General features: G+C 56.6%; 6 protein-coding genes across 6 annotated transcripts; 3 read left to right on the forward strand and 3 right to left on the reverse strand.

The window, feature by feature from the left end:
• Window positions 1-1237: 1237 nt before the first annotated feature.
• Window positions 1238-2180, forward strand: HRG_00033 (uncharacterized protein; the record flags this gene model as incomplete). Its single annotated transcript, XM_044858504.1, has 3 exons — window positions 1238-1576; window positions 1628-1887; window positions 1994-2180. The coding sequence occupies 3 exons, from the start codon at window positions 1238-1240 to the stop codon at window positions 2178-2180; spliced, it is 786 nt and encodes a 261-aa protein (XP_044724904.1).
• A 3726-nt stretch (window positions 2181-5906) lies between these two features.
• HRG_00034 (pyridine nucleotide-disulfide oxidoreductase domain-containing protein) lies at window positions 5907-7608 on the forward strand (the record flags this gene model as incomplete). Its single annotated transcript, XM_044858505.1, has 2 exons — window positions 5907-6126; window positions 6188-7608. 2 exons carry the CDS (start codon window positions 5907-5909, stop codon window positions 7606-7608), a joined length of 1641 nt encoding a protein of 546 aa, XP_044724905.1.
• A 207-nt stretch (window positions 7609-7815) lies between these two features.
• HRG_00035 (alcohol dehydrogenase groES-like domain-containing protein) lies at window positions 7816-9440 on the reverse strand (the record flags this gene model as incomplete). The annotated part of the gene is made up of 4 exons (XM_044858506.1): window positions 7816-8097; window positions 8176-8654; window positions 8853-9203; window positions 9290-9440. The coding sequence occupies 4 exons, from the start codon at window positions 9438-9440 to the stop codon at window positions 7816-7818; spliced, it is 1263 nt and encodes a 420-aa protein (XP_044724906.1).
• Window positions 9441-10530: 1090 nt separating this feature from the next.
• HRG_00036 (ubiquitin carboxyl-terminal hydrolase domain-containing protein) lies at window positions 10531-13082 on the forward strand (the record flags this gene model as incomplete). The annotated part of the gene is made up of 4 exons (XM_044858507.1): window positions 10531-10564; window positions 10667-10734; window positions 10798-12884; window positions 12944-13082. The coding sequence occupies 4 exons, from the start codon at window positions 10531-10533 to the stop codon at window positions 13080-13082; spliced, it is 2328 nt and encodes a 775-aa protein (XP_044724907.1).
• Window positions 13083-13727: 645 nt separating this feature from the next.
• Window positions 13728-14811, reverse strand: HRG_00037 (HORMA domain-containing protein; the record flags this gene model as incomplete). Its single annotated transcript, XM_044858508.1, has 6 exons — window positions 13728-14108; window positions 14190-14335; window positions 14394-14422; window positions 14488-14526; window positions 14612-14637; window positions 14704-14811. 6 exons carry the CDS (start codon window positions 14809-14811, stop codon window positions 13728-13730), a joined length of 729 nt encoding a protein of 242 aa, XP_044724908.1.
• A 585-nt stretch (window positions 14812-15396) lies between these two features.
• HRG_00038 (uncharacterized protein) lies at window positions 15397-16394 on the reverse strand (the record flags this gene model as incomplete). Its single annotated transcript, XM_044858509.1, has 2 exons — window positions 15397-15724; window positions 15865-16394. The coding sequence occupies 2 exons, from the start codon at window positions 16392-16394 to the stop codon at window positions 15397-15399; spliced, it is 858 nt and encodes a 285-aa protein (XP_044724909.1).
• Window positions 16395-16708: the final 314 nt, after the last annotated feature.

The raw sequence follows: 16708 nt of genomic DNA on the forward strand, positions 1-16708 counted from the left end.
GCCACCGAAAGTCATTTACCGTGGTTCGTTTAACTTATCGCTCGTTTCACGGCAATCACAACCCTTTTGAATCGACGACAAGCTTGGTGGTGCTGAGGGAGATGCAGGGACGGGCAAAAGGACTGTTCGGGTTAATAATGCCCATGACTCCTTTTCTGATGCATGCACGGCTGGTGTTTCTTTTTTGATTCTTTCCTTTCTTTTTCGCTCTTGGACGCTAACCGCCATCCCCAGAATAGTATTAGTTCCTCGATCAGCTGCTGCACTATCCAGCACAGTGCCTCAGCATATGCCGAGGTGATCATCTTTGTGCAGCTAGGTGATTGACGGCATCTGCACCTTGTCTCCTGGTCACCTCCAGCCAGAATGAACGAGGAAAAAGACCAAGCGGTGGATAAAGGTCCATGTTCACTCCCCTCTTCTCGTTCCAAAAGACAGTTACTTTGTACCCCCTCCTTTCCCTTGCTGCAATGGTCCTTACTCCATCACAGCCCGCGGTATTGAGTGCGTCACGCCTTTGTGCTCTTGCTTGACCTCCACGTCATGGCGCTTACACACAAAGTACCTGCACGCGACTCATCTCCACACCTCACAAGCTATGCGTTCCCAAATCAAGGACAACATTGCGTGTCGAGCGATTCACCAGACTTTTAGCTCTCTGTGTCTTCGTATTTCGTACACCCTTCTTCATTTAGTGTTAGTCCATGGCCAGACGGGAGACAGCACTGGCCTAAGAATACTCACCGGCGCAGGCTGGAAGAAACAATCAACGCTTATGAAGATGAAAGAATGTCGATTGAAGGACACACGCCCAAACGAATATCAAGAACAATACTATATCAGTGGAGTTTTGGTACTGACATGAAACGACAACAAGTCTCAACACGTTCCTCGTACAGGGTAAGTATGTGCCAGTCAGTTGAAGCTCACAAATCGCACTCTCCCATCCAAGCATCAAGGACATTATGTAATTGTCAATAGCCGCAGGCATCATGGTAATGGTAAAAGCAAGGTCAAGAAACTCTACCACTTCAGCGACTAAGCCATCGATGTGGGTACGGCAGCGCAAGCTCCAGAGATGCAGGTTCGTGGCTTTCGACGGCCAAAGGTTCAACACTACTCCTAGCGAAGCCATGAAAGCATGCAAGATTTCAACCCCTCTCCGGCGACTATTAACGTGCTTGCATCCTTCACTTCCTCATATTCACTCTGCTCAGCATCGTCTATGCCCTCCGAAATGCTCTCTGCAACTCACCACGTCTCCTACTGGATCATCTCGGCCGCGGCCGCAGCCATATACCACTGTCTCGTCTCCGTGCTGGAATGCCCCAGTGACTTGTTCGAGGTGTTTCTGATTCCGCTGGGCGCCTACGCAGTCCACGTCCTCTGGGCAGGCCATGGCCCCAAGGCGAGGCCGGCTGTTCACATCGCTGCCACCGGATGCCTTGTCCTCTCCCTGGGCGCCGCGGCGAGCTCTTTGCACATGCCGGGGGTCGATGTGACGCAGATCCGGGGCGGCATCCACGCCCTCCTGGCCTTTTCAGTCCTTGGAGCTCTCGAGCACAAGCGACAAGACGTGAGTCCGAGCACTCTGTATGTTGACCTCGTGCTAACGACACCGGGATAGCGAGACGATATTGAGTCGTGCTTCTTTCCGGGCTTCTGCACATTCCCTCGCCTACGGCAGGACACATCGGCCAACTTTTGGAGGCGCACCGCCCAGTACGCTTATGCATGGAGCTTCTCGGCGGGCGTCATGGCTGGCCTTTTGAACCTCGTCTGTCTGGGCCTCAACTGGGCTTATGGGTTGGACATGTCGTGGTGGAGCATATGGCGCGGCTACTTGCGCAACCTGCCCGACGACTTTGCCAGCGCTTTCATGCTCTTGTACGTGGGAGGGCCCTTTGCAGACGTGGCAGAAACGGCGAGTCTTCCTCATCCATTGACTGCGGCTTCAGCTGACCAACGTCTAGATCTTCTTCGTCGTCCACAGACGTTGGTTCCCGGACTGGATTCCAAAATCGAAGCAAGAGCTCAACCCACAGGAGAGGCGGTCGGGGCAGTTTGGGCACGAGGCTGTGACGGCTTCGAAGAAATGGCTGACGATTATGCTCCTGACCATGGTGCTTAGATGGGGCAAGCGTCGGGCGGGATGGGACAAGGCTTCGCGTAGAGAGTAGGCAAGGGATAAGGACAGCCGTTTGTGAGATGCAGGCGTCGTGTTGCTCGCAGCTTGACAATGGGTCGGCTATGTCAAGATGGGAAGACGGATTGGACAACAATGTTTTGAAGGGTAGGGGGAGGGGCTTAGGGGTCACACGTCAAAAAGCAATATCCAATTGCACCTTGCGCGGAATATGTCGGTACGTGATTGAAAGATTTCCCTTTGACTGTACTATAATTAATAATAAATAATAGTAAAGACCGCAACTAGGTCGCGAAATTGCTAGCAAATAAATCTACCCAATCAACCACTTCAAGTTCGTAACAAGCGCGGGCGCCACCACAGAGTACAAATATTCGCATCGGCAAAATAGCTCTGCCAACTGCTCAGCCCTGTGGCTGAGTGCCTGCGGCGGATAAATTCCGTAGATTATCGAAGTGCCACGAATGGAGAAACGTAGGACGTTCGATCCCCTCTATCCCTCACCTCCACCTCATCTGCTATCCTAGATTGACTCCCGACACACGACGTTCGTTCCACGCCCATGAACCACTGCACGTGGTAACTCTGTTCTATATTCGCTGTAATTACGCTGATACTAACCAGGTGAACACTTAGGCACTAATGGAGATATGCGAAAAAGGCGAAATCTTTATTGAAAAGGACGATGATATGGTTTTTGACCACGCAAAGATCATCCTACGAGGAGCCAACGGCGAATACCTCTACGCCAAGACCCACCAGCGCATATTCCGTTCCTCTAAGATCGACGTCGATAAGCTAGAAACGACCAGAATTCCTGCGGACCACATCTGGCCTTTAGCTAATCCGGAGTTCACTCGGGCTCCCGACCCTCTACCTTCTAACTCCTACCTTAAACGACCTAGACTTCTATATTATGAAAATACTCCCGATAATTTTGATGTCGCCCGTCAGGGTTTAACTGAGGTGGAAGCTTGCGAGGTCCTAAGACGGCACCCCCATCCTAACATTGTGCAATACCTAGGCTGCATTGTTAAGGACGGTAGGATAAGAGGGCTTAGCTTTGCCAAATACTCTTTAACTCTGGCGCAGATATTTAAAGATAGGACACATTTTAATATAGTTCGTTGTCTGCATGGTATTGAAGCAGGTGTTCGTCATATGCATAGCTTGGGGCTTATGCACAACGATCTTAATCCGTCAAACATCATGATGGATGGAGATAATCCTGTTATTATAGACTTTGACTCCTGCAAGCGAGAAGGGGATAAACTAGGGTCTAAGGCAGGCACTTATGGGTGGACATTAGAAGGGGAAGACTACGCAAGGCGAGAGAACGATCTCTATAGCCTCTTGAAGATACGAGCGGCCTTGGAGAAAGTCGATAATTAGGGTTAAATTGCTTAAGCCTAAACAATAAACACTCACAGCCCTCCCCCCCCTGGTCAAGTCATTCCTTGTCCTTTGCTCTTCCTCAAAGCGAATCAAGATGCTGAGAGTATGGGTTGTCAACTAGGGCATAAGCACCTTGCTTACGCTTTCACTGCTTTGGTGGGATGTAACAACTGCTAGACCATTTGCAACGCGTCTGTCCACAGTCCGATATTTGCGCCCTATATGACGATCCATCCTTGCGGTACCTCGTAATCCACTCGCAGGCATCAACGGGTGTCTCAATCTCGCAACAAGCCATTGTTTCTCTTTCGTTAGAGTTCGACTCAGCAATTCTGGCCTTGGACAGGTCAAGAAGTCGGTGCAGTAGCATGTACATGCTGAACCTTGGTTTGAGTTTCCTCGAAATGCTTATGGGGGAAAAGTGCAGTGGTAATTTCTGGACTATTTAAGATGGATTTTGATGCTTATATACTTTTCCAAGGTCGGTGAAACGACCTACATTGGCAATCGCATTGCTTCAACATTTGGAGCTAGGCACTCGTAACGTACAGTTCAGGCAATGGAGATGGAGAAGGATGCTATCCCTGCCCACAATTCGTGTATATGGCACACGCCGCGAATTGTGAGAACACGGGCCCCCTGTTTCCATCCCAGAGTGCTCGAGGTGAGGTAGCAACGTAAGCCACAGCCTAAGCCAAGCGAGGAGGATACGTGCCACAACCCTGTGCTCTCAACCGAAAATGGAAGTTCCTTATCGACGCGCGAACGTGCATGGCCGCAGTGGGAAAGGGCTACAGAAACGTACTCTCTGTAGTTAGCAGATCCCTGGGACTACGACGTCACCGTTTGATCTACAGCGCCCTCAGCGGCTCACGGATCAGCACGCCGCGTTCATATAATCGTAATGGTCTTCGAAGTTGCATTACAATGTCACTATAATAAAGTAGAGTCGTGAGATTCATGACATTGCATGCTAGGATGCGAGAGATGGCCTCAGCTCTGCGTGAATGGAAATTGATCATTCATATCTAAGACGAACGCGGCCTGCGGATCCGGAAGTCGGTCAACATGCCGGCACGGGATGCGGTTTTCCTACGGGATGGTTAGCAAGATACTTTATTCCAACTTACCCGCGGCGAGGCTTCGATGATGGCGTTGTACTAGGAATCACGAATTGATGATCCAACGTTCCAACCTGGGGTTAATGGGGTGCTTATTGAATTATCATGTATAAAACGGATATTTCCGGTCAACATCACTCTCAGACAGCAGTTAAAGATGGCATGGATAGTGGCACCGCCGTGCTTCCTAAAATTGATGCCGACGTAGGCAGCCCCCCCCTTATCACAAGCCTCCCACAACTGCAAGATTCGCTACTCCCGATACTTCCAAAGAATATGCATGTACGTTGCCGAATTATGTGTCAAGACGAGGGAAGAGAAATTAACGGACAAATCCAGCCTCACGCCCGCTTCTTATAAACTCCCCCCCCCCCAACAGGGGAGGCTGCGGACTAGTCTATCTGGCGTTGGTACGTACCTATCTTAAAAATGGGATGTGAGTGCAAATAGTACTGTATTATTCTATTGGTATAGATAGTGAAGAGCGTAGGCGCCACCTCCCCTTCATCTCCGTTCCCATATTTATCCTTTTCTCGCAGTTCTCTAAAAGCCAACAAACGCCAAACGATCTAGCCCTCATACCCCTGCGGTTGCGCGATTGGCCGGAGCGCTAGAGCCAGCTGCGCATTTTCCTCGGGTCCATCCCCGCCATCGCGCCTACTTATAGCGCCTAGTTAACGGGCTATTCAGGCGGAGACGGCCTGCCGGTCGTGTCGTCATCGCCCCCCCGGGTCCTGTCCAGGGTCATTAGCCAGTGAGCGTCATGGAATTGTCATGCATCAAATCATCCACCCTCGCCCATCACCACCGTCGTGCTCTCTCGCAGAGAGCTTATGTCTGACTTTGGGGAAAACCGAGGGAAAAGAGAAACGAAAGAAGAAGACTAGGAAACAGTCCACCGACTAGTCAAATCTCTCCCACTCGGCTTCAACTCCAAAAGCATCCATCAACGAAACATCAATCATCCGCCGATCAACCTTTCGCCCTCTCGCCCATCTGCCGCTGTTGGCCCCTTCGGCCTGCGCCCTGAGTGTGCATCCATCCTCTTCTTTCCGTTGCCCCTCTTCCCAAAACACTTCATTGATTACTACCCCCTCCTCTTTCCTCCCCTCTTCCCGACCTCGTAAAACCTTCACATGCTCCCTCTCCGCCGCTGTACTCGACTGCATCCCAAATCTGTCTGCATCCTCCAGACCGCAACGCCTGGTCATCCAGCACGCTGCTTCTCCCTGGGCATCCGAGCCATGGCAAAGGAATACAAGCTCAAGGACGTCTCGTCTCTCGCCTTCGCCCCGGGCACCAAGCGAGAGGTCGAGGTCGAGGGAATCCAGGACGCAAAGGTCCTGCTTGTCAACGCCGCCGGCAAGGTCCAGGCCCTCGGCGCCAAGTGCACCCACTATGGAGCTCCCCTAGCCAAGGGCGTTCTGACCACCTCGGGGCGTCTGACGTGTCCCTGGCATGGAGGTGAGTCCTCTTTGCTTCAGATCTACCACCACGAGACTGTGTTTGCTGACTCTACACCCAGCCTGCTTCAATGCCACCACGGGCGACGTCGAAGACGCACCCGCTCTCGATGCTCTCCCCGTCTTCCCCATCACCCAGCGTGACGGAGCCTGCTACATCACCGCCGACGAATCCGCCATCTCGGGCTCCCGTCGAAAGCCCAATATCCGCTGTGGCGCCGCCGCTGCCGGTGCGCAGGACGACAAGGTCGTCGTCGTCGGCGGTGGCTCAGGCACCATGGGCCTCGTCGAAGGCCTGCGCGAAAAGGGCTTCACCGGCGCCGTCACCGTCATCTCCAACGAGGGCTACCTGCCCATCGACCGCCCCAAGCTCAGCAAGGCGCTCCTCACCGACCCGGCCAAGCTGGCCTGGCGCGACAAAAGCTGGTTCGAGAGCGGCTCTATCCACTGGGTCGACGCCGAGGTCAGCGGCGTCGACTTTGCCGCCCGTTCCGTCAAGACCACGGCCGGCGGCACCTTTTCCTATACCAAGCTCGTCCTCGCCACGGGAGGAACGGCGCGGACGCTGCCCCTGCAGGGATTCAAGGTCCTCGGCAACATCTTCACCCTGCGGAATGTACACGATACGAAGGCCATTGTCGCTGCCATTGGGGAAAAGGGCAAGAAGATTGTCATTATCGGCTCCTCCTTTATCGGCATGGAGGTGGCCGTGGCAACATGCAACGGCAACTCGGTGACTGTTATAGACATGGCCAAGACACCTCTGGAGCGCGTCCTCGGCGAGAAGGTTGGCGCCGGCATCCAAAAGATTGTCGAGGCCAAGGGCGTTAAGTTCCACCTGGGCGCCGGCCTCGACAAGGCCGAGCCATCGACGTCAGACCCGTCCAAAGTCGGTGCCGTCTGCCTCAAGGACGGCACGAGGCTCGAGGCCGACCTGGTCATCACCGGCGTCGGCGTGTCCCCCGCGACCGAGTTCCTGAGGGACAACAGCATCCTCCGCCTGGAGCAGGACGGTTCCATCAAGACGGACGAGAATTTCGAGGTGGCCGGGCTCAAGGACGTCTTTGCCATTGGCGACATTGCCACGCACCCGTACCACGGGCCGGGAGGCGAGGGCAAGCCCGTGCGCATCGAGCACTGGAACGTGGCCCAGAACTCGGGCCGGACCGTCGCGTCCCACATTGTGAGCCCGTCGGGCAGCCGGCACCAGTTCATCCCCATCTTCTGGTCCGCACTGGGCGCGCAGCTGCGGTACTGCGGCAACACGGCCCACGGCTGGGACGACCTGGTGCTCCAGGGCGACCCCGCCGAGGCCAAGTTTGTCGCCTACTACACAAAGGGCGAGACGGTGGTGGCCATGGCCAGCATGGGCATGGACCCGGCAATGTCTCAGACCGCGGAGCTGATGCGACTGGGTAAGATGCCGAGCAAGAGCCAACTGAAGGGAGGGCTGGATATTATGGACGTCGGGATGCCAGAGTAGGTCATCCGATATAAAGCTGCAGGCAGCAATCAAATTGATCAAAGGTCATGGTTATAAGTTCTTAAATCGTGTACTCTTTGAATCATTCAAGCGTAAGTATGTACACGACTTGACTAGCAGTGAATGGTCCCGAAACGGGCACACAACCCATACTATGATACCACCGACCTGCCCGTTTTCACCGTGGATGCCTCAACAAGTCAACCCTCATGAATACGTCGTCAACGCGGGACACCCTGGGGCCGCAGGGGCTGAGAACTTGGTCTCGACGTAGACCTTTTGCATGCCCTCCTCGCGGGCCTCGAACTTGTAGTAGACCTTGTCGAGATCCTCGAGGCGGACGCGGTGCGAGACCATGGGCAGCGGGTCCAGCTTGCCCTCCTGGATCATGCGCAGCAGCTCGTCCCAGTATTTGTGGACGGGCGCCTGGCCGTTGCCGATGAGGCGGATACCGCGCTGCATGAGCGAACCGACGTTGAAGTGGTTTGTCTGTATGAATGGGGATGCGTCAGTTGACACGCGCAGCTTTGCTAAAATCAGGAGCATCAAGGAAAGGGGCAAACGCACGTATCCGACATAAACGCCCGTGACGCCGCAACGGCCATAGTTGCGAACGCCCTCAATCATCTCATTCAAAATCTCACTGGTATCCGTCTCAACCCCGGTCGCCATCTCCAGCCAATGCAGCCAGCCCTTTGCATACTCGCCCGCCGCACATTCCAGCGCCACGTCCGGCCCGCGCCCGCCGCAGAGCTCCTTGAGGCGGCTCACGACCGTCTCGCGTGCCGTGACGCCGTGCGAGAGCTTCTTGTAGTCAACGAGCTCGAGCTTGTCGCGGTGCTCGGCAGGAAGGTGCGCCGCGACGTAGGACAGCCGCGGCTCCGTGTCGACGAAGATGAGCTTGGATGCGCCCTCGGCGAGCGCAAAGACGCCGCACATTTGCCCGATGGGGCCTGCGCCGAAGATGGCGACTTGGTCTTTGGGGTAGACGGCTGTGTCCTTGACGCAGTTGTACGAGGTGCTGAGGACGTCGGATAGGTAGAGGGCTGCACTTGTGTAAGTGAAATGTCGCATCCTCCACTTTGCCGACTTAACTGCCTCCCATCAGGCAGGAAACCAGGGTTTAAAAAGGCAGGTAATGGGAAACGCGCCTTTTTCATCCGGAACATCGCCCGGAATTTCGAGCAAATTCACATCCCCCAGCGGCACGCGGACATACTCAGCCTGTCCGCCCGCAAACCCACCGGTAAAGTGTGAGTAGCCAAACATGCCCGCCGTGCGCCCGCCGTACATGGCCTTTGCCGCCGAGTTGGAATTCGTCTTCTCGCACTGCGATGACAGCTTCTGCTTGCAAAAGAAGCAGTCGCCGCAAGCGATCTGGAACGAGGCGACGTAGCGGCGGCCGGGCTGGACGCGGCGCACGCCGGGCCCGACGCGGTCGACGACGCCGCAGAACTCGTGGCCGAGCACGTCGCCCTTGGCCAGCTCGATGACGGTGCCGTGCAGGAGGTGCAGGTCAGAGCCACAGACGGTGCTGCCCGTGACTTTGAGGATGACGTCCCCGTCTTCGAGGATCTGGGGGCGGGGGACGTCGGCTGGGGGAGACACGTCAGATGGGTTACTGTTTCTTGTTCTTTCTCTCGCTCGTTTCATCGGGCAGATAATGCTTGGGGTAGCGAACCCATTTCGACCTTGTTCTTGCCCATCCACACCAGCGCCTTCATGGTCTGGTCGGCCCCGGTCTGCTCGTAGTTGGAAACGTCTTGCTGGGTGACGGCATTGTCGCCGTGGCCGACTGCCTTTTCGGCAACGTAGGCTGCCTGGGAAGCCATCGTGACTTGATGTATTGGAGTTGTGGTTCGACTGGACTTGGATTGCTACGTGTGAGTGTGCGAAACGGCCCCCCTGACATGGCCGTTGCGCAGGTTGGTAATTGTCGATTTATAGACGACGCCGGCCCCTAGCTCCGGCCCGACGATGTCCTCTGTTGTCATAGGTGGCGCCGGCGACGTCATGGACCGGAGGATATGCTCCACGGAACCAACCAGCCGGCTTAGGTACACTGCAACGGTAGTTAGTGGTTGATACCATTATGGAATGGCCTTGACGTCTGTTGGCCGTGTCGATATCCATACTTTTACAGATACACAGAGTGGAAAACTGTCCGTGGCAAGAGTGGGACTTGACTCCTCAGATCCGAGCCATGGCCGGAATTGCCCGACGGGCCGGACCGTGATCCATGGGCCGTGCGGGACCGTGCTCGGAGAGAAGGAGCCGAGGCAGCAGCATCCGTGTTTTCTTTTCGAGGTTCTTCCCGTGTTCATAGCCTGCAGCTCGACCCGTGGTGAAATGGCTATCCATGTCGTGTTTTTGTCAATTGCGATAGAGTAGCTTCATGCTTTGAGGGGGAATTCGTTTCTCATCGTAACGTCCACGGCTGCTTCGTAGGCATGAGCAAGAGAGCCGAGATACCCACCGCACAGCAGAGAAATAAGGTACCGCTTTCGAGTACCAGGGTAAAGTCCAAGTCGTCGTATTACGGACGGGGAGTAAACAGTCCAGATTTACGGGGTACTTCTTTCCTCGCAACTGCTTCCGTGCCTCGTGCCTGGGAAGGACTCGAAGGAGCTAAGATCAATGAATGCACGGCACGGTCACTGAAGGAAGGGCCCCGAGGAGAGCCGCCCCCCACCTGCAGCATCGGTCAGCGGCCCCACCCAACCGCTGCCTCCACAGAAGATCAGCCTCCGTTCCCTCGAATTCATGTCTTCCCTTCCACCTCTGCCCGCCTTCCCACCTTCTACCGCCCTGGCACCATCACGACGCCTGCTCGCGGACAAAGAGAGCGAGAGAATCCGGCACCCCGCCTCTTCCGTCGTCTGCGCCTCGACTCGACTCGAATCGATTCGACCTGCCTCCGTCATGTCGTGCCCTCACCTCGAGTCTCTCGGCCCCGGTATGTCAAGGCTGCCTATTAGCTTGAAAGATGCAACTCCTTGAGCTTCGCCCCCCTTTTCCCTGCACGAGACTCAAGCTAACCTCGTGCTTCCTCCTCCAGGCCTCTCCCCACCGACGCCCGCCCAGTCCGTCTACCGAGAGGACTGCACCCAATGCTTCGACTCCATCGTAAGTCTGCTTCTCCGCAGCAACCTCGCCACCGATCGTGGCTGATGTCCGTCGCCTGCCCAGGACGAACCAACCGGTCTCGATGTCTGTCTGCAGTGCTTCAACGGCGGATGCGCGGGAGATAGACTGCACAGCAATCTCCACAGCAGCCTCCGCAACCACCCGCTGGCCCTCAACATTCGCCGCACCCGAAAGGCTCTTGTCCGCGATGAGCCCCCGGCCAAAATGTCCAAGCTCGCCATCGCCGCCGAGACCGAACAAGACCGATACGATACTGCCCTCGCGGCAAAGTGCCTCGACTGCGCCACCCAGCTCGATGTTACAGATCCTAGACTCGCCCCCGTCGTCGACGGCATCCTCAAAGCCAACACCTTCGCGCGGAAGGAGGAGGTGAAGGCCTGGGAGCAAGAATTGACGAGCTGTGAGCACCTTCTCTTGCTGCAGCAGCAGGACTCGCGCAAAATCGAGCAAGGCGAGCTCGGTCATTGCTCTGCCTGCGACCTGAGGGAAAACCTATGGCTCTGTCTCGAGTGCGGCAACCTGGGCTGTGGCCGGAAGCAGATGGGCGGCGTCGACGGCAATTCGCATGCCTTGGCTCACTCGACCGACTCAGGACACGGTCTGGCCGTCAAGCTCGGCTCCATCACCCCCGAGGGCACCGCCGACGTCTACTGCTACAAGTGCGACGACGAGCGTATCGACGAAAATCTGGGACAGCATCTCGCCCATTGGGGAATCATGCTGGCCGAGCGACAAAAGACGGAAAAGAGCTTGACCGAGATGCAAATCGAGCAAAATCTTAAGTGGGATTTTAGCATGACCACCGAAGACGGTAGGGAGCTCAAGCCCCTATTCGGCTCCGGCCTCACAGGCCTGAGGAATCTGGGCAACAGCTGCTACTTGGCCAGTGTCGTGCAGTGCCTCTTCGACATGCCGTCCTTTCGACAACGCTACCATCGCCCAAGCGATGAGCTGCCCCTGGTGCAGGAACCGGCCGCGGATTTGGAGACCCAACTGCGGAAAATGGCAGACGGACTCTTTTCTGGACGGTATTCCAAGCCAGAAGAAGGCGTGGGCTCCGATGCCGAGGCGAGGCACCAGCAGGGCCTGGCACCGGCAATGCTCAAGCACCTCATCGGCAGAGGCCATGAGGAGTTTTCAACCATGAGACAGCAGGATGCGTTCGAGCTGCTGCAGCACTTATTCAAGTTGATTACTCGGTCACAACACGGTGGCCATCTCGAGGACCCCACAACTCCCTTCCGGTTCGTCCTCGAGCAGAGACTGCAGTGCTTGGGATGCCGCAAAGTCAAGTACAGCACAAACGAGCAGGACAGCATCTTCATTGACGTCCCCCTCGAAAAGCTGCCCCAGGCCGAAGGGGAATCGGACGATGCCGGGGACAAGTATAAGCCCGTTACCCTCAAGCAATGCCTCGACAACTTGACCTCTGCGGAAAAGGTGGAGTTGGCTTGCTCGGCCTGCGGTAGCAAGGAAGGCTTCAGCAAGCAGTCGCTCTTCAAAACCTTTCCCGTCGTTCTCGTCGTCAATGCTCGCAAGATGACCGTGGTCAACTGGGTGCCCATCAAAGTCGATGTCCCCGTGCTTGTCCCCGACGAGCCGTTTCTGTTGGACGAGTACCTATCCAAGGGCCTGCAATCGACGGAGGAGCTACTCCCGGACGAACCTCAGGCCCCGGCCCCGGCGTTTGTACCCGAAGCCACCGCCTTAGCCCAGCTCGAGGCAATGGGATTTCCACGCACGCGCTGCGAAAAGGCGTTGTACGCCACCAGTAACTCAGACGCCAATCTCGCCATGGAGTGGCTCTTTGCCCACATGGAAGACCCCGACATCGACGCGCCTCTCGATCTCAGTGGCCAGGCGGAAGCTGCTGGCGCTGGCGCCGATCCGGACAAGATTGAGATGCTTGGAGCCATGGGCTTTGAAGCCCGCCACGCCAAGAAGGCCCTCAGGGAGACGGGTGGCGATGTAGAGCGGGCGGTGGAATGGCTCTTTAACCATCCTGACGACAAGGACGCGGCCGAGGACGAGAACTCGACTGCCAAGGAGCCTGCAGGAAGTGCGTCGCTCCCCGCCAGCTTTCAGCTGCAGTCGATTGTCTGCCACAAGGGGACGAGCATACACGCTGGGTAGGCCATACCGAGCTCTCCGTCGTGCCGTTGTGTATGCGCTGACACGTTTCGACTAGTCACTACGTCGCCTTCATCCGCAAGCAGCTTGAACAGGGCTCCAAGTGGGTGCTCTTCAACGATGAGAAGGTGGTCGAGGCCTATGACGTCGACGAGATGCGCAAGTTCGCGTATTTGTACTTTTTCAAACGAACGTAGAGACGGTGTTGCATTTGTTTGACAATGGCGATATGAGACGTAGACAAGCGCAGCGCAGATGACTTACGACGCAGCTGGCCTCAGGATGAGGGTGCCATGAGGCGTTGGCGATGAGACGATGGAACTGTGCGTCACGATTTCAAAAAAGAAAACGATGGGGCTGCTAGAGGCATACATAGAGGCGATGCGACAGGAAGATCAGAGAGGAGAGACGTATAGAGGCGCACGACGATGAGAGGCCGTCTTGGAACGTTTGTGGCGGGCGAGGGATCCAGCATGACATCATATACCATTGATGCGAGTACCAAACACATGGATATTCGGCATCAAGGCCGGCCGCGCGGCTCAACCGCGGAGCGTGTCGATGCGCGCGTGACGGTTTGGGGACCTGATTTGGCCAGACGCTCATTGTGCCCTGTCCAACCCCGGCCCTGGCGCTTGCGGCTGCTGGCCATCTGTGGCCGTGGTGATGGGCGGTCCTGTTGAGTCGCAAGGGGTCCATCTCCGAGGACTTTATTACGCCTCGCTTTCCCGCCCGTGCTCGATACACCTCCATCACCTTTTAGTCGGCGCGCCGCGCCGCTCAGTGACTCTTGTGTGTTGCGTATTGCCCTTGTCCTCCATGCCCTCGCCCTAGGAAGGGACTCAGTCACCCAGACGGTAGCTGACGAGGGTATCGACGCGGTGATTTGCGGTGCTGAAGCCGCGGAGCTGGACATGCTCGCCGTTCGCAATCTCTTTTGCGTCCGAGTCGCCCCACTCGACGGGCACGTCGCTGTCGGCGTCAGCGTAGACGAGCACGTTGAAGGTGCAGTCGCCGCTGAGCTGAGGCAGAAAGGTGACCGACGCCGTGATCTGGCGGAAGATGGCGGCGATTTCGGCCTGGATCTCGGCCTCAGTTTTGTCGAGTGGTGGCGGCGGCTGCTGCTGCGAGGACGCGGCGTCGTTTTCCTGGTCGCCGGTGGCGGGAGGATTGGAGGAGGTGGGCTTAGATTTTGACTTGGGAGGGGGTTGGGAGATTTGGACCTGCGTGGATTGTGAGCGAGCTTTAAAGTTAGAAGCATGTTGTTGTTGATGGGGCGGAATAAGAGGAGGATAGGAACGTACGTCAAACTGCCACCGCTCGACGCGCTCGCCGGTGTCTTTGTCGGTGATGACGATGACGAGCCTTGAGATTTTGCCGCCCGTCATCCACTTGTCGAGCTGGGACATGATCTTTTTGATGTAGGCCTTGACCTGGTCGTCGGCAGAGACTGCAGCAAGCGAGTCAGCTCTCCCTTATTTCATCAAGGATGGCTTAAATCCACGCACCAAGCATGTTGAGGCCATATTTCTTGACTCTATAGCCGAGAGAGGTCGTCAGCAAGCGGGTAGGATTTCGATGAGGGGTGGGAGACGGACGTACGCTGTGAAGTCTTCGGCCGGGTAGACGCCGCGCTGGAAGCTGGAGAGCGATACAGGTCAGCCCAAGATCAGCGCTCGAGATGTAAATAGGGGCGCGTGCGCCAAGGGGCGAGAATTGGTCGTACAGGATGGTATGGATGGAATACTGAAACTGCAGCGGCGCAAAGCGGTCAGCAAGCGGCCCAGCCCCTCTCCCTGTCGGGAAAGGCAGACGTACAAACTCGGCGACAAGCCTGGCGCTGCCCTTGAGCGACAACTTGTGCACCTTGGACTTGTCCTTGTCCTTGGGGGCCTTGGGTGCCGAGGCGGCCTTGGACGACGACATGGTCGCGCCTCCTTGTTGCTGGGGCGGTTCTTTTCCCTTTTGGGGGGGGGGGGTTGCGTGCCGGAGACTGACTGGCCCTAAAGAGAGGGATTGAGAGGGGCGTGAGGATGGAGGTGGATGGAGTTGTTGGTATTCGCTTTGCTCCTAGGAGGGTGGGAAGAAAGAAAGAGAGTCGAAGGGAGAATGTTTACTTTCATTGGTGACGATGGTTGCTGCGGGGCCGGCATTGAATCGGGAGGGGTGGTGGTTGATTGGACAGGGTACGTTGTCGATACTTGCTCTACAGCCATTGGATGGCGCAGCTCGCAAGTCCTTCTCAGTACTTAGAAGAGTGCCATATCATGCTTTAGCGCCAGGGTCCGGCAGGGGCCTTGATCAGCAGGGGACTCGAGGCGGCTTCATCTTCGACCAAAACTTTCTCTTCCTCGAATCAAATTCTCGTCAACAATCCCCCTCGGCAACATGCGCTCGTCGACCGATCAGCTTGTACAAACATACATGGAAACTTGGCAGACTATGATCCGCCATATCTCGGCTCGTCCGTCCCAGCCGCCGTAAATAACCTCCATCTTGGCCAACGCAGCTTCATCCCATTCTCCTCGCCCCCCGGCCCGCGTAGGCAGCGGGAACCTGCCGCGGCATCTCCAATGCCCATCCATTGCCCTCAGGCACCGCGGCCAAAGGCACCACCGTCGATCGTTCCTCGTCGCCGTCTTCGACAAAGTGCAGATATGTCACTCGCACGACGATGCCGACGCTGACGAGCAGCGGAATCACTTGCGCGCTCGTGTCGATTTGGTTTGACCCCCAAAGCTCGTTCCATTGCACCGGCAGCTCGACGGCCACAACGAGCACGGCGAAAACGACCAGGTTCACGAGCGTGTGCGGCGCGCGCATCCGCTCAAAGCGCTCTCTGCTCGCACTCCATGTTAGCCTCGTCTCAGGAGCGCCCTCGAGTTGACGTGCCTGATGCGCCTGCGGACAAGCCACCTCCTCCGCCGGCGAGGTTCCTCCACCCGGCAGCATGCTTTTGATACCACAATCATGACGCACGTCAGCACCATGAGTAGGTAGAGCAGCGCGTTCAGAGCGGCAAACGGCGCGTTGTCGTCGAGCGACGTTTTGCCGAAGAAGAATCCATACTGCACGCAACCCCTGTTCAGCGCCGGCAAGTGCGTCGTGTAAAACCAGACGCCGATCGACGATGCCGTGATGATGAGGGCAAAGTTCAACACACGAAAGACTCGCAACTGCTCTTCCCCGTATCCTTCGAGCGGGTTCCAGAAAGGGTCGCAGCAGGTCAAGGCTCGCCAGATATACACGGGCACCAGGAACGTGTGCGGGCCCGTCGCCAGGAGCAGCAGAACATATATGGCCGCTGCGTCAAGCTTACCCTGGCTGATCTGGTGGAGCAGGCCGATGGCGACGCCGCCCGAGAGCAAAAGCCCGAGGAGCCGTATCTCGGGCAGAGACTCTGGGCCTGTGCGTTGGAAGACGATGGCGGCAAACCACTGCACGTATGACGAGATCCTGATGCCCAGACCGTACATGTCCGGACGGACCTGTCCCTTGCAGAGGCTCATCTCGAAGGAACCTGAACTGGGGAATGCCCAGCTCGACTGAGAGGGGCGTCCGGCCTTCTTTATCCATCATCTGCGTGCGCCTGGCTTCGGCGCTGGCGAGTAGCCACGATGCCACCTTCCGCAGCGACGAGCCCTTTGAGGAGACGGCAGGTGTCTTTGGGTGCCCAACGCTGGCACAGATGGAACAACAGAGTGCCGTCTCGTGTAGGATGTGCAACGGCGAAGGGCCAATGGATTGCTAGCAGCACCGTCTTCGCGCGCTCCCAGCAAGCGGCGCGACTTGGGCAGCGAGTGCAACGAGAGCAACGCCGACA

Source organism: Hirsutella rhossiliensis (assembly GCF_020360975.1).
Source record: "Hirsutella rhossiliensis strain HR02 chromosome Unknown scaffold00001, whole genome shotgun sequence".
Taxonomy (NCBI): domain Eukaryota; kingdom Fungi; phylum Ascomycota; class Sordariomycetes; order Hypocreales; family Ophiocordycipitaceae; genus Hirsutella; species Hirsutella rhossiliensis.